A 21814-nucleotide genomic window follows, 5' to 3' on the forward strand; every position below is an offset into this window, starting at 1 on the left:
ATAGTTTACTGTCCATATAATTATTTAGTTAAATCATTTATTCTTTTTCCAATCACTGTACTTTTCCTGTTTTTCGACAAATGGACTTGTGTTTCGGACAAGTTTCAAATTCAATGTAATATGTGAAATTGTAGCACTTCAACGAATCGTTTTTTTTATTTTTTCTTTCTTTTTTCTTCTTTACTATTTATTTGTTCTTTCTTACCTCAATATATTGAATTTGTGTAAAGAATAATTTTGTTTGTAATACAGATAAACCTTGATACAATTTTATATATATATAAGAATACCAACCATTACCTCTTTATGTGAATTTTGATTGACCAGTATAAAGCCCAAAGGCCTGGTGGCCGAGGGGGCTAAGGACTCCTAAAGTTTGCCTGAGCCCCCAAAATCTGCATATCTTTTCGGATCTTTGCTTGTATAGCTGACAATGAAATATACATACTTGAACAGGTTCCTCCAAAATTACACAAAAATCTGCGCCACTGCTCAGAGAACACATCAATACGTTAGTGGATTTATACTTAATATTTTGTTTATTTTCTCGGCCTTACAGATGTTATGTTATCTGTGAACTTTTCGAAAAGAAAAATACTATATATAGACACAGGTGAAACAAGAAACGATATAAAGACTCCATAATTATTCACGTTGAGAATGCTATGTATTTATGTTCAAAACATGGCATGAATCCATAGATGAAACAAGCACTATAAACATAATGATTGGCATAAACACTCGAACGGTACAACACAGCAAGCTTACCTTCCACTTCATATTTACCCGGGATTGGACCTCTATACACACTCCTGGATAAACATTGACATGCACTATTACGCGCAATTTTTTTTCTTTCGTTTTATATTTTACTTTACTCTACTTGCAGAAGATTATTCGGTATATATCTAACCGATTTAGCAACGTGGGAGATGCGGTTTACGTTTACGTACTGTCAGAAACATGAAACCGGTGTTGTACTGTCTCACAACTTGCAGATGTCGTAGTGTTATGTTGGTGCTACGTGGAATGACACCAAAAGTGAACCGTGTATTATGGCTTTCATCCGCTCAAATTTTTGTATAACCCAAACACGTAACCAGGATTTTATTTCGGGGAGGGACAAGAACATGAAAATCTTTCGAGGTTTCTGCTTCAGGAAATTCCTTTATGGTCTATAGGCAGTGGTGTTATTCTTATTTTTTAACAACCCGTTCCATATATATAGGGAGGGAGGGAGAAAGAGATAGTAGATGCATAGATATAACTCTCTCAGGAAATAACCCATACAAGGTAGACAAAAGCAAAGTTCTTATTGGACACCACATGTACAGTGACACGTAGAGACCTACACAGCATCATAACACAAGGTGGTGTGACGAAATTATGTAGCACTTTGAATATCTTGGAAATGAATTATCCAAGATTAGATGGTTGTCAAAGAGTATTGGAAAGAGCTTAATTCAGGAATGGATCAACAATTGTTGATAATGATATGTACGCGTTTCAAATATAAATAACCCTCAACACTACACTCATGTGATTCCAGTTTTCATTCTTGATATCTGAGCATTTGAAATTAAGAAATAAACGCTTATACCTTGTTCTGAATAGCACCAGTGTATATAGGTGTGCACGTAACGACTGGAAAGCACATACACCTAAATTCATTAATTCCAGTTTATTATGTCTATTAGTAAAAAAAAAAAAAAAAAAAAAAAAAAAAAAAAAAAAAAAAAACTCATTTCTCTTTAAAGTATAGGCACACTTACTGAAATGCACAATGAAAAGAGATAAATATTATCAAAAGCATGCTACTAGCATACTAAATTCGTTTCTGAATACAGATATAAATAATAATGTTTGTGTCACTCGGTTAGTACAGCGAGCCACTTGTCACCCGAAAACACGCTTCTGAATACCGCTTAAAAAGTTTTCCTATCGTATGCTTAATAAGTTTAAATCATCAATATTGAGTGTGAGTTCGTGATCTTGGACTTTATTAGTTCTTTTATTGTTTATTTTCAAATATTAGATTTGGTATTACCTAAGGACAGAGACTGCTTAACAAAGCACCTCACACTGAGATCGACCTTGTACTCAGTGTTTAAAACTCAAATACGGACATATGTACTTAACGTTCATAGCATTCAACATTAAATACAATTTCGTCCGCTAGACGTTTTAAAAATTGAGTGCAAGTGTGTTCTTAATGTGAAGTGTTTTTCTAAGTGGTCCTTCTCCATAAGTATTATCATACATAATATTTGGAAGTAAATAACTCAGTACCTAATAAAAATCAAAGATCACATATTGGCGTTCAACATTCAAGATTTAAATTTAAATAAATAAGCCTAATAAGAAATTATCGAACTATAGATATGCAGTTATTAAACCGAAATAGCACTAAAGAAAACAAGAATTAAAGCACGTGTTAGAGAAAAATTCTAGCGTATGCTGAACGATGCTGAGTAGGTACAAGTTACTAACTTTATTCAACCAAAAAATACAGAATTACAAATTCAGCATCGTCATAATCCTGAAATAAATTTTCTCTTTCTCTGATTCATATTGCTCGCCGAATTCCATCATAAATCTAATTTTCACTCGAATCATTAGCAAACCTAACTGTCTCAAACTACCCACCTTGTCATGTCTTGCAGGAATTCATACTTTACTAGTGATTTTGAATTTACTCTACGAAATTTGGCGGATTAAACGATATCCTTATAATAGTGAATTTACTAGGATTAATCGCGCCAAGAAACACACCTGTGTCCTACTCCCGATTAAATATCTACTTATTCCGGAGTAACAGCTATAACGATATTGTGTATTTTACATGTAATCTTAAATATCATTTATTGTATTTACGGGCAATATGTGCTATTTAAATATGCACAAGCTAGTTAGAAGAAGAAGAAGAAAAATATAAAAAAAATAAAATTAATTTCTTTCTGATATTATTATTGATATTTTGTTAACATGGTAATCTGACAATATGTGTTATCGGTCGTTATAGAAACGAGAAACATAAGATATAACAGAAGATGCATCTTGTAGAATCAACATATATTTTATTTAAAAGGTGTAAATGTTTAATTCATTACGTGATATAATAAAAGGTAATATGAAGATGGCGTGTTCAAGTGGATTTTAGTAAAAGGTAGTAGACTAGATTATAATTATTCGGACTGTGGGCTAAAGTGTAACCCTGAATATACTAAAATAAATATATTGGTCGTTACACAGCTTCATCTAGTTTGGAGAAACTCGTCTTTTGGATATTAAATTTTATTCTACTATTGTAATACTAAATCTGAGAGTAGATTTGATTAGATTTGATTATTTTCTATTCTATTTCCTTTCTTTTCTCTTTCACCAGTTTTTCTTTTTACCCCTTTCTACTTTAGTCCTTGACCAAAACTTCGGGAAGGGGGAAGATTTGTCCTCCCTTGATACAACCAAATAAGGAAATAATGTTCCTTTGTCCTGACCTATATCCTATCAAATGGCTATCAAATTACTTTTCCCTTTTTATCCATCTACCATCACGTCTATTTTCGCTATGTAATTCTTGATTCTCTATTGAAGCAACCCAGGTGAATCCCAGTGCTTCAAAATTTAATGACGGCTGTGTTAGCATACATCTCCATTCATGTTCATTTGTAGGGCAAACTGGGTTTAGTCTCGGCTTCCATCAGCCACCCACACACTTGTATGAATGCTAGTATTCCACTCCGCCACAGAAGTATCAGGGCCGGCTCTACTATATGTGCAAGACGTGCATTTGCACGGGGTGGCAAAATCTGTCATAACTATATCATTTAAAATAAATATTTCTTGTTGGAGAAACATACTTCATGATGATAATAGTTAAATTCACTAAAATGGCCTTCTATTTGAATACTACATTCATAAGTCATGGTTAGGTCGCATTAGTTTAAGGTTACATGAACAGTGCTAAAGCAAATGGTCAAACAAATCCCAGCATGAATTGCTTGATTGTTGTCAAATACTAAATTCTGGAACAGTAGCGAACACCTGTTTCATTTAATTAGTTATCACAGTTTTGGTATGATGTTAAAACTAGTGTTGTCTTTGTCACAAACAAGTTGTTTATCATTGAAGGTGGAAACATTTTTTTTTTTTTTAAACAGATGTAGAAGGAAAATCAAGAAATAAAGATGAAAGAGCTAGTTGCATTGGAATTGCAAACTGATATATTGAGATTGATGTTTGATATTGAATTCTATAAAAAAACGATCAGCATCTTTACTCTGCAGTTGTGTTGCTTTATCTTTCAGCAACATAATAGATTATTATCTAAAGAAATAATAATAATAAAAAAAAACAGACACAACGGGATTGTATTTGTAGTGTTAGACTTTGTGAGTGCAATGCGAGTATAGTACTATTTGCCTCCCCTTCGTTATTCATGGTGAGGTAGCATACTTAAATCGTGGCTTTTAAGATTTGGAGAGAGAGAGAGAGGGAGGGGGGGGGGAAGGATGCTATTGCATGGGACAGTAAAATTGTTTAGTGTCGGCTCTGAAAGCAATTCGCTTTTCTATTTCAATCAACTCGGAAGACCAGAATTGAATATGTGGAATGACCGTACGAGAGGTAAAGAACCTAACACTATCTTAGGAATATAGAAATGGAATAGACGTCTGTTGATATTATTCTGAAAGAGTACAAAATTAAATGAATGAATAAATAACACGTAAATATATTTATTGTCTGGCGCGTTGATAATCGTCGGGGGTTTCCTAATTAATTATCAGTAGTGAAATTGACTACCTATTCCAAGATTTATGTCACAATTGTCTTTATTTTAAATAGTAAATTCATACATTTGAACATATTTGTGAGTATGTTCTGTACTACTAAATTGTTTAACAAAGAGAAATGGATTTTAATTTTTTCTCACCTGTCCAGCAAGGGTTTGAAAACAGGTTAGGAGAGTCCTTAGTTGCCAAGTGGCTTTGTATGATCTATGCGTCCACAAGCGGTGAGCACCTGCTGTTATTCCTATACCGGATAGCATACCAAGTATTATTGCTGAAAATATAAGAATTTGTCAATTTCATAAAACATATCAAAATATACAAGAAAAGTAGAAAAGGTAAAAATAAAAGATAAATTTGAACATGTTATTTTTAAGCTATCGAGGATGAAAGAATGAAAATGAATCTCACCTTAGAAACTATTTCTTCAGCATTTCGGCTGGACTCAGTAGCCTTGTTCACGAAGTAAGGTTTTAAATGGTATCAGAAGTGGGAAATGAATGTATTCAATACTGACTCATTTTGTTATTATTATTAATTTTATGTTGAACGAAGAATGATTCAAGTACTTGATTTTCATTTCTAAATTTGTATCCTTGACAATTTTGATGTTTTAATCTTTTAGATGTTTTGAAACATGTGACATTATATTTTAAATCTACTTAAATTTGGACGTAGGAAAACTGCAAAATAGCTTAAATTTGAGATAGCTGTTAGTAATAATTTTAACCCTAGATTACTAGACTTATTTATTTATTTATTTATTTATTTATTTTTATTTATTTATTTAATTTATTTATTTCTTGTCTTCTAATATTAGACTGGGTGAAAATTCAATCAGATTTTTTTGTTTACATTTTTTCTCTAGGTACGGTTTACTTTATTTGAAGCTAATAATTATATTTTAAGACAGATATATTTATGCTACTCACGGACAATTTTTTGATAAATAATGTCAAAGGGAAACTGTTTAAAACATACATGAACTAAAATCCCACTTTCGCCACAAAAACATTAGTCAGCATTTGTCTGATCACTAATAATAAGACTTTTATACTTTACCCAAAATGTTTATAAAACTCAAACAAATATTTCAACAAGTTTTCATTGTATGTATTTTATTTCTTTCGACATGTAATCAAATATAATTTTTTTGTCAACACGAGAAAAGGTGCGTTTGAGAAGACTTATATTCAATACTAGACTGAGTGAAAATTCACCCATTTTGTCTTTAAAAATTTAAAGTGCATATTAATAAAATATTTATTTCTGAAAATCTATTATTTTTAGAGTACAAGTTTTTATTAAAATACTGCTCTCAGAACATTGAAATGTGTCATTTATTCGATTTTTGTTAGCAAGAGTTGCTTAATTAAAAGTAACGCTAACACTAGGATGGGTGAAAAATCACCCACTCGCCTGTATGTGACGCTGAACTAAATCTCAAAACACTATTCTCAACACATAGTCACATACTGCACAGAAAGAAAGGAGAATACTAGGAGCTACATGGAACTAGATGATGATGCCCTTTACTAACACGCTATGAAAGCAAACTCTGGATGAATTTTCACCCAGTCTAGTGAATAATTAATAGCATATCTCTGTGTAAACCAAATTCAGTTAAAGATTCAAGAGTAATTTTTGATTCAAAATTGACCTTCTCTCGTCACATCGATGCAATCTCTAACGCTGCATTCAGAAACATCAGTTTTATCTATAGAATTGGTAAAGAGTTTAGAAACGAGTCAACATTCATCAAACTTTATAATTTGTACGTAAGGTCTCGATTAAAATATGCGTGCGTTATTTGGACACTAGACACCGAATGTAAATAAATACTTACAACCAATAGAAAACATACAATTTAAATTTCTAAAAATGCTTACGTACAAGAAAACAGCTTTCTATCCCAAACAGATTCCCTACGTGGACTTAGTAAGGAGTTTGAATTTCCTAACGTTGACGAATCGACGAAAGATGTTTGATTTACTATTTTTATGTAAAGTATTAAATAATAAAATTGACTGTCCAGAGCTACTCACGAAAATATATCTGAGCGTTCCAACAGAGAACAAGACCAGGGAATACTGGTATATTTTTCTGTGAAAGGAAACGAACAAATATTCTCAGTAAATCTCCGCTGTGGAGAATGTGTGACTCCTACAATGAATTAAGTCATAAAACTGATGTATTAGATATATTCAGTATGTCAGAATATGTCAGTGTTGGGTAAGTTACTTGTAAAAATGTAACGCGTTACAAGTTACTTTACTTTCTCTTAAAATGTAACGCGTTAGTAACGCGTTACTTGACCCAAAAAAGTAACTGTTACTTTACTTCGAAAGTAACGCGTTACTAACGCGTTACTTTTAGGTCCGAAACTTTAAAACTGGAAAAAAATTATGACTTCAATTTTCCGTACTACTATTACTACCGCTATTATTATTATTATTATTATTATTATTATTATTATTATTATTATTATTATTATTATTATTATTATTATTATTATTATTATTATTATTGCACGTTCTGAATCGCTTTATGTAAATGCAAGGACAAAGTTTTCCTTGATATATGAACATTTTCATATAATGTAACATTGATAAAATGCCATACTGCGTTACTAGTAGGGCTGGACACGACCGAGTTCGAGCGAGTTTTCTTTGACACTCGATTCGACTAGAAACAAACATCTTTGAGCTAGACCTGAGAACTCGACTCGAAAAATTTCCTCCAAATCGACTCGAATTGGGGTCGAGTTTCGAGTCGACTCCAGCCAAATCCGCTGTGTAGTTTCGAGTACATTCTTCAAGTATATTACATAGACAGTATAATTATTATCAATGACACTACTACTACTACAACTTTTATTATATTATTATTATTATTATTATTATTATTATTATTATTATTATTATTATTATTATTATTATTATTATTATTATTATTATTATAACAACACTGTACATGAAAAGAAAGATAGGCGGTTTCTATTTGAATACTAAAGACACTAGTTGATTGCCAACCTCGGTAGCCGTGAAGTCTAGGAGTCAAGGACATTGTTCAAGAGCTTCTGAATTTGGGTTGAGAGTCTAGGGTGAGTATTCGGGCTCGAGCCAAACACTGTTAAAAGTTAGAGGGCACCGGCCAAATACATTCAAAACTGCTTGGCCCGGGTTTTGAATTGTCAACGACTCGAGCAGCTTGGCTCTCAGCTCATTCACTATCGACCCGAACCGAGAAGTGAGCCGAGCCAACAGCTCACCCTATCGACTCCGGCTAGAGCCCTCAGCTCAGTTGAGCCGAACCAAGCAAATGGCTTATCCCAACCACCCAGCTCGAGCCGATGGTTCACCCCAAGTGAGCTAGCTCGAGCCATCTTCTCAGTTAAGCCGAGCCGAGTGAGCTTGTTATAAAAAATCTCTTGTGGTCTCGCTATCGAGACGAGACGAGACGCGAGCCGTGTCCCCTCTCGTGACCAACACTAAAAGTATTCCATATTACTGTTTAGCTTACATTTCTCATGGCTTTCGTTTTCCAATGTAATCAGGCCATGATTTCAAGACGACTTAAAACAAACGAGCCATTTATCAAACTCGACTTGACTCGAAACTTGACGCGAAAACGAATCAGATCGGAACTAGACTCGAGGATTTTACCCTTGACTTGACTCGAAACTCGACTTGAATTCGAGTCGAGTTGAGTTTTAGCTTGACTCGTGCTCATCCCTATGCGTTAGAAAAAATGGTTGCTTATTATTATTCGGTTAAACTAATTATATAATAATAACAATGTTGTTATGTAATTCTTTCAAATGTTCGAACAGTAAAATATTTTCGTTCTCCATCTTTATAAAAACAACACCAATCAAACTAAAAATAGACTACCGGTACCATTGTACTCGTAATTCACGCACTGAATGTATTGATTTGGAGCTGTCAAAATCTACGACAAAATATTCCAGGTGCTTCCAATCAGTACACGTGATTTCTCTAAGCCTGTCCTCATCTTCCAAAAACAGCAAGTGGCACTACGAACTTATCTGTTTCTCTGTGTGTCTGTGACTGTCGGTCACTGACATACGTAGTTCATGCTCGATTGTTTTATTCTGAGAAATTCACTTACGGGAAAGAAACATTTGTTTCCGAAAAAATATATACATATATTGTATTTACTCATCCGAAATGTAACGCGAAAAAAGTAACGCAAACTAGGTACGTTACTTAAATTTTTTTAACGCGTTACCGTTACAGTTACTTTGGAAAAAATGTAACGCGTTACTAGGAAACGTTACTTAAAAAGTAACGCGTTACAAGTAACGCGTTACTTGCCTTACGTTACTTCCCAAGACTGGAATATGTATTTAGAAACAGGATTATTACCGAGTACCTGACACTTGAAGTGAATTGATTAATTGTACGGGTAAATGTATATATGTCTATGTATGTATTATACGACACTATAATTAGGCATTAAGCCTGTTGTGTTGTTTTCTAAATAAATAAATAGTACTCTACAGTTAATGGCATTTTGCAGTGTTTATTCTATTCTATGGTAAAGATCTAACTACTAAGATGGTTAGGCTACAAGATGTATATTACTTACTCCAAATGTTGGTTTTGTACATAGAAGAGGTATAGGACAACCACGCCCCGTGGAGAGCAAAGGAGTGAAGAATAATGAACAAAATGACATTTTTCCAGACAATGTCGGTCTTCGTCCGGATAAACTTCCGGTGAGAATTGTTGCTTTTAATCGCTGTTTCAGTCACCACTTCCACTTCATCTTTGGTCTTCTGCTCGAACGACGTCATTGTTATCTGCAACGACACATTACAAATTAACAAACAATTATTTTTCAATGTTGTTATTTTGTATATTCTAAATACATTCTCTATCTGTGTATCAAATGTTACTAATTAACAATGTATTTTCTTACATATACAGATCGTAAATAAATAATTTCATGCAACAAAAGGAAAATTGTTAAATACGTAGCTAACTAACTAACTAACTAACTAACTATATGGCCTATGGAACCCGGAGGTTCAATGCCGCGTTCACAAAAGCTCTCCACTGACTTCTATCCTTAGCTAACTGCATCCAGTTTCTACTTTGTTTTCCAATCTCTGCGAGATCCATTTTAATATTGTCCTCCCATCTGCGCCTAGGTCTTCCTAATGGTCGTTTTTCGAGTGGCCTTCCAGTCAAGACTTTGAAAGCGTTTCTACTTTCTTCCATTCTAGCTACATGACCCGCCCACCTAAGCCTCCTAGACTTCACGACCCTAACAATGTTGGGTGAACCATATAAATTATGTAGTTCCTCGTTATGAAGTTTCCACCATTCCCCATTCCCGTTCCTCTTGGGTCCGTATATTCGTCTCAGGATCTTGTTCTTAAATACTTTCAGTCTATGTTCTTCCCTCAGAGTAAGGGACCATGTTTCTCAGCCATACAAAACAACAGGCATGATTACCGTTTTGTATATTTTAAGCTTCAAATTCTTCGACAGAATTCGCGATGACAAGAGATTTTGAAATACGTAGCTACACATACAAAAAATAAAATTCCCTTATACCGGTCCCCAGCATATGAATTCGATGTATTTTGTTTCTTAATGGCTTGCAGTTAACTTCCTTCCCTTTCCTTCAAATTCTTGATGGCGTTGTTACACAGAATCCAATCGTGTCAGTTTTTTTTTGTTGTTGTTGTTTTGTTTTGTTTTTCGCCCATAAAACAAAATTGAAACGGTAAATCGTCCCAGGGTTTCGAAATTTGGATTCTGTGTAACAAAATACATGGAATCCATATCTTGGGGTCCGATGCACAGAACTTTTATTTTGTGTACGTGTGTGTGTGTTATTATTGGCAACGAACGAGATGATTTTTGGCGCCACAAAAGTTCTTTTTTTCCCTTTTCGATTTTCTGATAAAGAGAATTTCGTCTCAAGCACATTATTTTGTTTAGCGCAATATGGTCTATCACTGCTATATGTCTTATCCATGGGCGGCGATTAGGGGGGGCAAGAGGGGGCAGTCGCCCCCCCTTTTTTGAAGTAACCACTTAACTCTTTTAAATTATATATTTTTCGCTGATAGACTAGAATCTTCATTATTCGATTTTAAAAAGTACCAAAAAAGCTTTTTACTTTGTTTTTTACTCAAGACTGGAGGCATTTTAGAACACGTTACATGTGCTTCCACACCTTTTTGCGTCGAGACGTAGTGTGATGATGTCATAACTAAAAAAATATTTTTTTGTTATGACTTTTTTATTACTTTTTACAAAGCTTACTTTTGTACCTAGGAGACTGAAATTTTGCACACACATTTAGTACACGCCTTAGTATTTTTCAGATTTGTTTCAGATCTCTGCGTTAAAACAGGAGGGTACAGAGGGGCAGAAAAGTACAAAGAAGGAATATTTTTTAATCAAATAATCCATTTTTTAAAAATGATTTTCCCACCTCAGGTACATGATGGAGACATGTGAGTGGTACCGTTTGAAAGTATGTTCTATTCTGAAGGGAGTGATGCACGAACAATGATCATAGGATAAATAGTGATGTCTCAGGAAAATTTTATATTACATCCGGGTCATCTGGGGCATTGTGGGAATGTTCTTAGCTCATTGGTAAACATTTTCCCGCACTTAGTTTTCAAGAGAAGTTTGAAATATTTATACACATTTAGTACACCCCTTCGTAGTTTTCAGTTGATTTTGAGATCTGTGCGTTAACGAAGGTGGTCCAGAGGGGATCAAAGTTTGAAAAAAATCAGAAAAAAATCCAGATTTCCCTCAAAATGTTCCGCCTTAAGGACATGATAGGAAAACGTAAATGGAACCGTTTGAAAGGTTGTTCTATTCTGAAGAGAATGAGGTACTAACCATGATCCTAGGATAAAAAGGGATGATGCTGTAGCTGATTGACTGAAATTCAATAATTTACCTTTAAAAAGCAATAATTTAAAATGGTTAATGTATATAGTTTCATTTGGAAATGTAAAGTTTTTGCATATATTACTGGTTCATAGAAAAAAATGGTACCATATAATATTTGTTATTGCGTAAGTGTGTATTGGTTATTTGTCTTCCCGTGGAGTTAAGACAGCTACAGGAATTGCGTTTTAATTGCAATTCAAAGGAATGAATATTACAATTGCGTCGTAGCATATGCTTGTAGTATTTACTGTCTTTCATTTTCTAAGAGTAATAGCATACATTTAATGGCAAGCGTGGAATTAAAAATGTAAGTTGTTCATTAATCCCCAGTTTCAATATAACTTCTACAAAACAAGCCTCATTATTCATTAGTATGATTAATAATATTTTTTCTATTTATTTGTTTTACAAATATGTTATTAAATAATTTGATCACACAATTTTCCTGACAGAATTTTAAGATGTTCATGAGCAAGGAATCAAGGGTTAATACCTATGTGCGTTGCTCTTGTCAATTTACTTAATTAAATATGAAGCACCATATAGGCTACGGTATTTTAACTGGAAAAGATAGTATCCTATTAGTTATACAACCTTTCGTCAAACACAGTGTTAGGAACACTAACATTGATATACACATATTCAGATCATATCTTGCCCCCCCCCCCCCACTTGTAACGTCCAATCGCCGCCACTGGTCTTATCTCTGGACAACATTTTAATTAGTTCAAATTTCAGAGTTAATGAAAATTTTGACCATACCTCATTAACCAAACTACAGGGTGGCCGGGAGTGGGCGTACCCCTAATTTGTGTTTTCTGACGGTTTTAGGTTTTACCCACATTTGTTTGGTAACATTGCTTGGCATTGTCTGGCAACATTGCTATCCATATTCATTTGTTTTCTGCTGTTTTCTGTTTCGTAATAGTGATTTGCAGTGAAGTTGGAGTAATCAACAATGTGTGATCAAAGTAATCAACAATATGTGATCAAAGTCCATATAGCATGGAACAAAGATTAGTTGTTATGACATGAATGGTGATCATTCCGATGTTTATGACTCTTAAGACTTTTAAGACTTCAAGGTGGCTATGTACAGACATTCTACCATAACTAACACTATACTGTTGAAACTAAAGGGGAGGTACGTCCACTTGTGGACCACCTTGTATGTATTTCACATTGCTAGTCCCATAATGAAGAGTTTGATGAATTCAGCATCAGTTTCAACTCAATTAGTAGCACGATTTTCGCACAGAATAACATCTTACAGCTTACAAAGAAATTCGTTTCTCTCCATGTTTCTCGTAAACTACGCATGAGGTTTTCTACTTATGCAAATGAATTTTTACGTTAAATGCTTCTAATATTATATGATTTATTTACTTTTTCACTTTAGGAAGTCTGAGTTCATAGTTTCATCACAAAATACAAAATGTTTACAGATGCTATACCTTCAAATTATTATATCTAATCATAATAATAGTGAAATAGTACATATAATTTACAATGTATGTATTCAAATGCTAGGTTTATATGTCTGTGATCAAGAAAAGTTTGTTTGCGGACGTTTATGTTTGTTGCCAATCCTTTCGACAGTCAGTTATCGGGAACCATAGGCTCTGGAAAGATGCTGTTTTCACTGATCGACTGCAAAATTTGTTTAGATTGTTCAGTTCTAATTGAATATTAAAAAAGAAAACATGGCCGATACTTCTTTATTACATTTTTAGGGGTACACGAGAAGTGTTGAAATTAAAAAAATAAAGCTTCATATCCTACGAGTTATACATTCCAACACCTAAAAGTTGTATGTAGTGGTTGTATATCTCGCAGGCGTTTGTTTCATGGTCTAATGAAAAACGAAGGATAACTATTTCTCCAGTCTAACATATAAGATGAATCTTCATTGTTTGGAGTGTTTTGCCCAATGACTATCATATATCACTGACATTATAATTATTTGTGTATGTAATGTATTTGCTTATTACACACTGCATGCAAAAAGAAAGAAACACTGTGATCATACATGAATTAGAAACTCCAACCGGAAGTAGGCCCAAATCTTGCAAACTGTGCGAGATATTGAAAAGAATAATCGAAAAAAATCTCCCCTTTATGACCGCTTGCCGATTTTTATGAAGACGTCTTTCACTTGTGTCTGTAAAGAGATGTGTACAGATGTTGTGAGGAATGACAAGAAGAATCATGCTCATATGTGAATGATGCACTGTGTAGAGAGCGAAGGTTCAGCTAGTGAAACATGTAATTTTTAAACATTAATTCCCTTTTATAATATACCTACTCGACAATGTAAGTAATTTTCAATCTTGGCCTTACACAAATAAATATGATTGAAATGTTCTTCTTTGTTTAATAATAACAAGTAATTATGTAACAACAATTTAAGCTATTTTTTTCAACTGCAAATTTAATATTTGTTTTAAAATTTATCATGTAGTTTTATTCCTACGTGACATAATGAGTTTCCAGTTCTTGTTAGCCTGAAATTGTCTACATTAATATCATTGATGGTTCTACTGTTGTATTGGTATAAGTCCGAATTTAATTAAAACTTTTTTTATTATTATGTACAAATGACGTTTCAAGTAGGGATGAGCACGAGACGAGTCGAGACAGGATTTTCCTGACAAAATTCGAGTCGAGACACGGCTCTTCCAATAGAGAAATATACATTTTTCGAGTCGAGACATCACTTTTACAGCACATTTTCAAGACGAGACAGCCACAAATCTTGTCTCATGCGCATCCCTACTTTCAAGAATGTAATGGTAACGTACTAAGCAATTAATAGAATGGTCTGCTAAATGTATGAAAGGGAACTAATAGCGTATTTTTAATATCGTCGGTATTTTTCAAAAAGGTGGTAACTGACATTTTTGGCGAAATTGAGATAACAGCATTTTTGAACTTGAAATAAAAGACCCCATCATCATACGAAACAGTTATAACTACAACCCAACCAATCCAGAGATAACTAGCGGTATAACTGACACAAAAGTAAACTGTGGTATACGGAAGTCAACCCATTTTGCCTTCTGAGAAATTTCTAATTTGTCAGTTACCTCCTTTCTTTGCAAAATAGTGACGATATGATATGTTCTTCTGCATTTTAAACACTTTTGAGTTGAGTTGATTTTAGTTTTACGTCCCGTTCAGCAGCGAGGCTATATGAGACGTGGACCTACTGATTAACGTGGAATCCGAACCACATGAGCTCCCGCCGGGAATCGAACCCGGGTCTCCCATCTAAACACTTTTGTAACGTGGTAAGATTACTCTTGAAAATGATTTCGTACGATATTGGTGATGATGATTAGATGAAGCCGAAGTATGTGGTTTCTAATTCCTCCGAAGTTAGGATCTTACTAACCTTCCGCCTTATGCAGAGTCATTTTGATGTATGATTAGCGTCATACTAAAAGCCGGACTACTGCAGGAAACAGATGTTAGTCGAACTCTATAGTATGGCACTAATCACACGTCAGAACGACTCTGCATAAGGCCCTATGTGTTTAGTTTACTTTTCTTAACAAATCATTCACACGCCACATTGTAGTTTTATTAATAAAAAATACTGTATACATATAAAATATGCACAAAATAGTTCGAGATGTTTTCGAAAAATATATTTAGAAAATCAAGAGTAAATTACTCCTTGTTGATTTTTACAGGAGAAATGATTTACGTCATATTGTAGGGTTGTTTTAACGCAATATAAAAAAAATCGCATGAATCATTTTTGAGAAAATTGTTCAAAAATAACTTATTATCAAGATGAAGCTACCCCTTCTGGATTTGACCTTGAATAGTTACTTTCACCATATTATACAGTAGTTAATGAAATATTGATTAGTAAAATATGATTAAAACCGTTCGAGAAAATCGGAAATTTTGATTTTCACTTAACTACTCTTATTTTGGGAGTTATAAAGAAAATTTGAAATGTCCTTCTGGAGGATCATATAAAAGTCCTAAACTTAAACGTTGATGGTCTGGAAACGTTGGGTGATATGGCGTTTTGATAAGAGTACAGTCATGTCCAAAGTTATTGTCATATGTCTATAAATATGTTGTTGTAGGAATATAATTTGATAATGATTTCGCCCGGTATTTCTTATAACTTTAGTATGTGTATAATTGGCAAAGACATGTATGTGGCAAATTTCATGCCAAAACAGCAATAAATAAGAATAATATAACGAAAACAAACATTTTTGTTCCTTTAACAACTAGGGATGGACACGAGTCGAGCTAAAACTCGACTAGACTCAAAACTCGAAGCAAATTCGAGTCGAGTTTCGAGTCGAGTCAAAGGTAATTTTCTCGAGTCGAGTTCGAAGTCGAGTTACTGTTTTGAGGTCGAGTTCCTAGTCGAGTCGAGTCGAGTTTGAAAATTGGCTCGCTCGTTTAGCTCGTTTTAACTCGTTTTGAAATCATTGCCTGATTAGACTTGAAAGCGAAAGCTATGACAAATATAAGCTGTAATGTGGATTTTGTTTAGTGTTGCTCACGACGTGAGACACGGCTCCCATCTCGCCTCGTCTCGATTAACAAGACGATAATGGATTTTAATAACGAGACAGTCTCAAATGTCGTGAGCACTAACATAAGTATATACGGTAGTTCTCACTGCCAAGGCCCAAGACCTGCACGGTGAAAGTTTTGAGCCGAAACAGAAGCCCAACCCGTGTAGGGATGTTAACCGACTTAGCTCTGTTCAACTGAGCGAACAGCTCGAGCCGGCTTGGTTGAGATAAGGCACCGACTCGGCTCAGGTGAGCCATTGTTTCGAGCCGGCTCGGATGGGGTGACCCATCAGCTCGGTTTGTTTCGGCTCGTGTTGGTTTGGGTGGGTGAGCTGTTGGCTCGGCTCAATAGGGAATGAGCTGTTAGCCGAGCCGCTCGAGGAGTGGAGAACCCTAAACCCGGACCAAGCAGTTTTGAACACGTGTAGCTGGTGCCCTCTAACTTTTAACGACTTTTGGCTCGAGCCCGGATACTTGCTCCTCCGGAACTCAAACCCAGAACCTCGTGAATGATGTCCTTGCCTCCTAGTCTTCACGACTACCGAGGTCAGCAGTCAACTACCTTTAAGTATTCAGATACAGTACAAACCACCTATCTTTCATGTTTATACATGATGTTATAATAATAATAATAATAATAATAATAATAATAATAATAATAATAATAATAATAATAATAATAATAATAATAATAATAATGTTATAGTAGTAGTAGTATCATTGATAATAATTATATTGTCTATGTAGGATACTTGGAGAAAGTACTTGAAACTATACACAGCATTTGGCTCGTTTTGGCTCGACTCGACTTGAAACTCGAGTCAAATTCGAGTCGAGTTTCGAGTCGAGTTGGAGGAAATTTTTCGAGTCGAGCTCAAAGATGTCTGTTTCGAGTCGAGTCGAGTTTCAATGAAAACTCGCTCGAACTCGCTCGTGCCCATCCCTATTAGCAACATTTTGTTTCACTCATTCTAATTTTCGTATTTATAATTCTTTTCCTATGAAATTTACCACAAATATACACTTCCCGATTATACATATAGTAACAGTATTAAAAGTACCCTGCCAAATTATCAAATTATATTGCCATAACAAGACAGTTATAGATATGCGACAATCATTTTGGACATGAGTGTACATACATCGAGGCGAACCAACGAATATACATCCAAAACTTTTTCGGCATGTAAGTGCCATGAACTATATAAATCAGTTGAATTTTTTGATTCAATTTTTTCATGTTACCATATTTTCTTCTGTTCTATCTTCGCTCTAAAGTAAAGAGGTTGCCTTTCGGTTGCGGGGCAAGGGGGGAGGGGATCGTCTCTCCATCACTCTCTACAAATCACAGAATATCATAGGATTTATTTTATGGAATGAAGACATTGTTAGCGCCTGAAATGCGCGCGGATGCATGAATTTCTACTCGAAAAGGTTGTGCAAAAGAGATCTTTGGGTGAACCACAAATCCGGGAACAGAATATAGAACAGGATGTTAGCAGGTGGTTACTGGGTTTGTTTGGCACAGATTAGATGGGTTCTCTTGTTCCTGTATAGCTTGTTTGATTCAGTGGAAGCTCACGTGGTTCAGATGAAGTTAAATGTCCACATCTCAAAAAAGTACGTTAATCACAGAGTAGAACTCAGAGGCGAGCGATTAATTATGCGCTGATTAACTTTCAGGTTCCTTAAATAGTTAAATGGGCACAGGCCCTTATCCACGAAAGTCAAGGGGGCGGACCACCCTAAATTTTTACTGCCTCCTGTAAAATGTCTATGGTAGGCTTGTAAATGAACTATAATATGGTTGGATCGCCCCCCCCTAAATTCTACCGGCCCCCTTAATTTTTTCTGCTGGCTACGGGCCTGATGGGGGATCCAAATCACGTACCTCTGGTCCGGGGATCGATTACCTGACAATATATACGGAAAGAAAGAATCCAAACTACAATACTTAGGTACTCGGATATCAATAGTTTTTATTCCCAACTGATGTAACGTAAATCCATTTATTTTATAGTAACGGTTATTCAACATTAAACTATGAGGCATGGTGGCTCAGTGGTAAAGCTCATACTTGTTATGCAGACACGCACGTAGCCAGGATTTCGTGAACGGGGAAGGGGGGGGGGTCCGTGACATGAAATACTGTGGTCATCACAACATGGGCTCGATCATTCTAAACTACTTTACTGGAACATATTTTGGTTCGTTCAGTCAGGATTTCGTAACGGGGGGGGGGGGGGGGGAGTGACATGAAATTCAGAATGCCCAGGAGCTCGATCAATCTAAACTACTTTACTATCAACATATATTGGTTTGTTAAGACAATAAAATGAGGATATGTTCGTAAGTATTTTAATAACAATGAGAAATCTCGAGTAAAATAATTTTAAAAAAAGTGCTGAAAAAGATTTTACAATATTTATCCTTCCTCTGTTTATTCAAATATAACAATTTTTCTTTCATTATGATCTCAACTATTATAAAAATACATATTCACTATTAGAAAAAGTACATACTCAATAATGCCTTGTAAAATATTTTACAGTATCTGCGTTCCTTTCTCTGTTGAATCAAATGTTAATAGAACTTTCTTTCCACATAAATTTTTGTTTTTATTATTCCGTCAACTACTGTCTGTTCCAAATGACAGGTTAAAGAAGCAGTAGAAAATTGTTTTTGAAATAACATGTTAGATACTGCAAGGATGCGATGACGAAAATTTATGATTAAAAAAAAAATGTCCACGCTGTTACACAACGGTACTATACTTTCGGAAGCTTGAAATCTCCCTTGAAATCCCCCTGACTAGTAGCAGAAATTTTGAGGATTCCGTAACTCTTCTAGAAATTCTGAGAATTTCGTAACTTTTCTAGGAATTTGAAATTCCCTGACTCTTCCAGGATATCTCGCTCACCTCGCCACCATGTACTTCAAGTAATATAAATCTCCTCATAAGAAAGAGTAACCAAATGCTTCCTGATTTAAAAAAAAAATTTAACACGATCCTTCTTTTTCTCATTTCGTTTTTTCATCCTTCCTTATTCTTTTTCATTTCTGGTCACGAAGGGGGAGCGGACCCCTCGAACCCCCCTTGGCTACGTGGCTGGTGCAGAGGATCCCTGGTTTGATCCCCTGTTGTGTGGTGGACAATTTGTGGTCTACCAGTAAAATTGTGGTAAACAACATCGAGCTATTGGGTTTTCTCGGGGTGCTCCCGTTTCCTCCCACTTTCTCATTTCACAAATGATTCCATCATCATTTACTTGCTTTAACCATCGTCTTCCTTAGCCTAATCGTGGGACGTTAAAATCAAATATTTCATTTCATTTTCAACATTAAACTATTCCATCGCGGATCGAATCCAAAGTAATTTGTGAAGAGAGTATGCGTTCAGCTACTCCGAAATCAATTAAATTTTATTCCAGTTCTTAGAACGTAAATATATTTTTGTTGAATCGCTGTAATAATACAGTCTTAATTCAATCTTAACTTATAACGTTTAAGATAGTTTGTGGATTACTGATGCTGGAAAGTTAGATGCACCTATGGACATGAAATGACAAGTGTAGTTACTTACGTTGTGTCCAACCGTTCGGGTGTTCCAAAGCTTCTTTGGAGATATTGCTGATCGGAATGAGATTGTCCAACTGCCTTCTGCACAACGCTTGCGACAATTCTGAAGGTCATGCCTTATTATTATTATTCCTTTTTCTGTTTTCATCGAATAAAAATATTCTCGAAACGATTGCGTACTCTCAAAAGGACATTGATGGAAACAATTTCCTTGCTGTACATTATGGCTTCACGAGAACAGAGGTCATCTGTGGAACGAAATGAAGGGTCACCTCATCCAGTCAAGTAATGCTACACTTAATTAAAGAACTGATATTAATTTTAATAGCTTGCAATTAAATAGATTCGATTTGGCAATCACTATCCACAAAAAACCTACTTATTTCTAGGGATTGACACGAGTCGACTCAAAGGTAATCTTCTCGAGTCGAGTTTCGAGCCGAGTTTGATAAATGGCTCGCTCATTCAGCTCGTTTTAAGTCGTTTTGAAATCATGGCCTGATTGAGTGATTAGACTGGAAAGCGAAAGTCATGAGAAATGTAAGCAGTAATGCGGAATACTTTCAATGTTGATCACGAGAGGGGACACTGCTCGCATCTCGATAATGAGACGACAAAAGATTTTTTTAAATAATGAGCTTAGTTTGGCTCGGCTCAACTGAACTGATGGCTCCAGCCGGCACGGTTCGGTGAGCTGTTGGTCGGCAGTCAACTAGTTTTAAGTATCCAGATACAAAGTGACAATCTTTTATGTTTATATACGGTGTTGTAATAATAATAATAATAATAATAATAATAATAATAATAATAATAATAATAATAATAATAATAATAATAATAATAATAATAATAATAAGTTGATAATGATTATATTGTCTATGTAGGATATGTGAAGAGAGTACTTGAAACTACTCACAGAATTGGGCTCGTTTTGGCTCGACTCGAGTCAAATCTCGGCCCGAATTCGAGTCGAGTTGGAGGAAATTTTTCGAGCCGAGTTCTCAAGTCGAGCTCAAAGATGTCTGTTTCGAGTTGAGTCGAGTCGAGTTTCAAAGAAAACTCACTCGAACTCGCTCGTGTCCATCCTTACTTATTTCTACGATGCAGCTTTTAACGAAAAGTGTGTCCAAATATGAGGCATGTGCTAATAGATAGATCTATTAAGCCGAACAAAATAATGTGGGTGAATGAAAATCCTCATGCGTAGTTTTTGAGATAAACGTTTTTTAAAACCTAAAAATTGATGCTGTTGGATAATTACTCCAGCTATTGAAATATATTGTGATCAATCTTTCCACTATAATACTAGAAGAAAATCTTTCGGTTTAACGTCCCACGATTACACCCGTTTAGGCTAAGGAAGAGGGATGATTGAAGCAAGTGAATGATGATGGAAGAATTGGTGGAATGAGAAAGTGGGAGGAAATAAGTGTACCTGAGAAAACCTACGGACACCGTGTCCCCTATAATACTAGAAAGACAACAATACACAAGTTAATAGAATATAGCCCAAAAAGTTTTGATTAACCCTTAAAGGATCCTGGCTTTTTGGGCTATTTTTTAGACTTTCAGTCAAGCAGCTACTGTATCGTCACTATTTATCCTAGCATCATGGTTCATACCTCATTCTCTTCAGAATAGAGCTGGCTTTCAAATGGTACCACTTGCATGCTCATACCATATACCAGAAGCGGGAAAAAATGTCAAAGTGAAAATTTCGGAGGGAAAATTTTTTTCTCGAACTTTGGCCCCCCTGGACCCCCCCTGTGTGATCGTAATCATCTAAAGAAATCTGATAAATAGTACTTGGTATACTGAATGTGTGTGCCAAATTTCAAGTTTCTATCTTGAATAGTAAGGGCGGGAGAATTTTTATCAAAAATTCCCACAATGCCCCAAATTACCATAAAACACTATGATCTCAGGGAGAAAAATTCCTGAGACA

The 21814-nt window shown here is 35.0% G+C and overlaps 1 protein-coding gene across 1 annotated transcript in view; it reads right to left on the minus strand.

Annotated features, from left to right (window-relative positions):
- Positions 1-21814, minus strand: part of LOC145663207 (acyl-CoA Delta-9 desaturase-like) — a 65344-nt gene that overhangs the window by 14945 nt on the left and 28585 nt on the right. The window contains exons 2-3 of the mRNA XM_081729560.1: positions 9402-9615; positions 4934-5064 (exon numbers count right to left, since the gene is read on the minus strand). Coding sequence (XP_081585686.1) covers positions 4934-5064; positions 9402-9609 — 339 coding nt within the window. The 5' untranslated portion in view covers positions 9610-9615. The remainder of the gene's footprint in view (positions 1-4933; positions 5065-9401; positions 9616-21814) is intronic.

This window comes from Thermobia domestica, chromosome 10 (genome assembly GCF_964235325.1).
Source record: "Thermobia domestica chromosome 10, izTheDome1.hap1.1, whole genome shotgun sequence".
Classification (NCBI taxonomy): Eukaryota; Metazoa; Arthropoda; class Insecta; order Zygentoma; family Lepismatidae; genus Thermobia; species Thermobia domestica.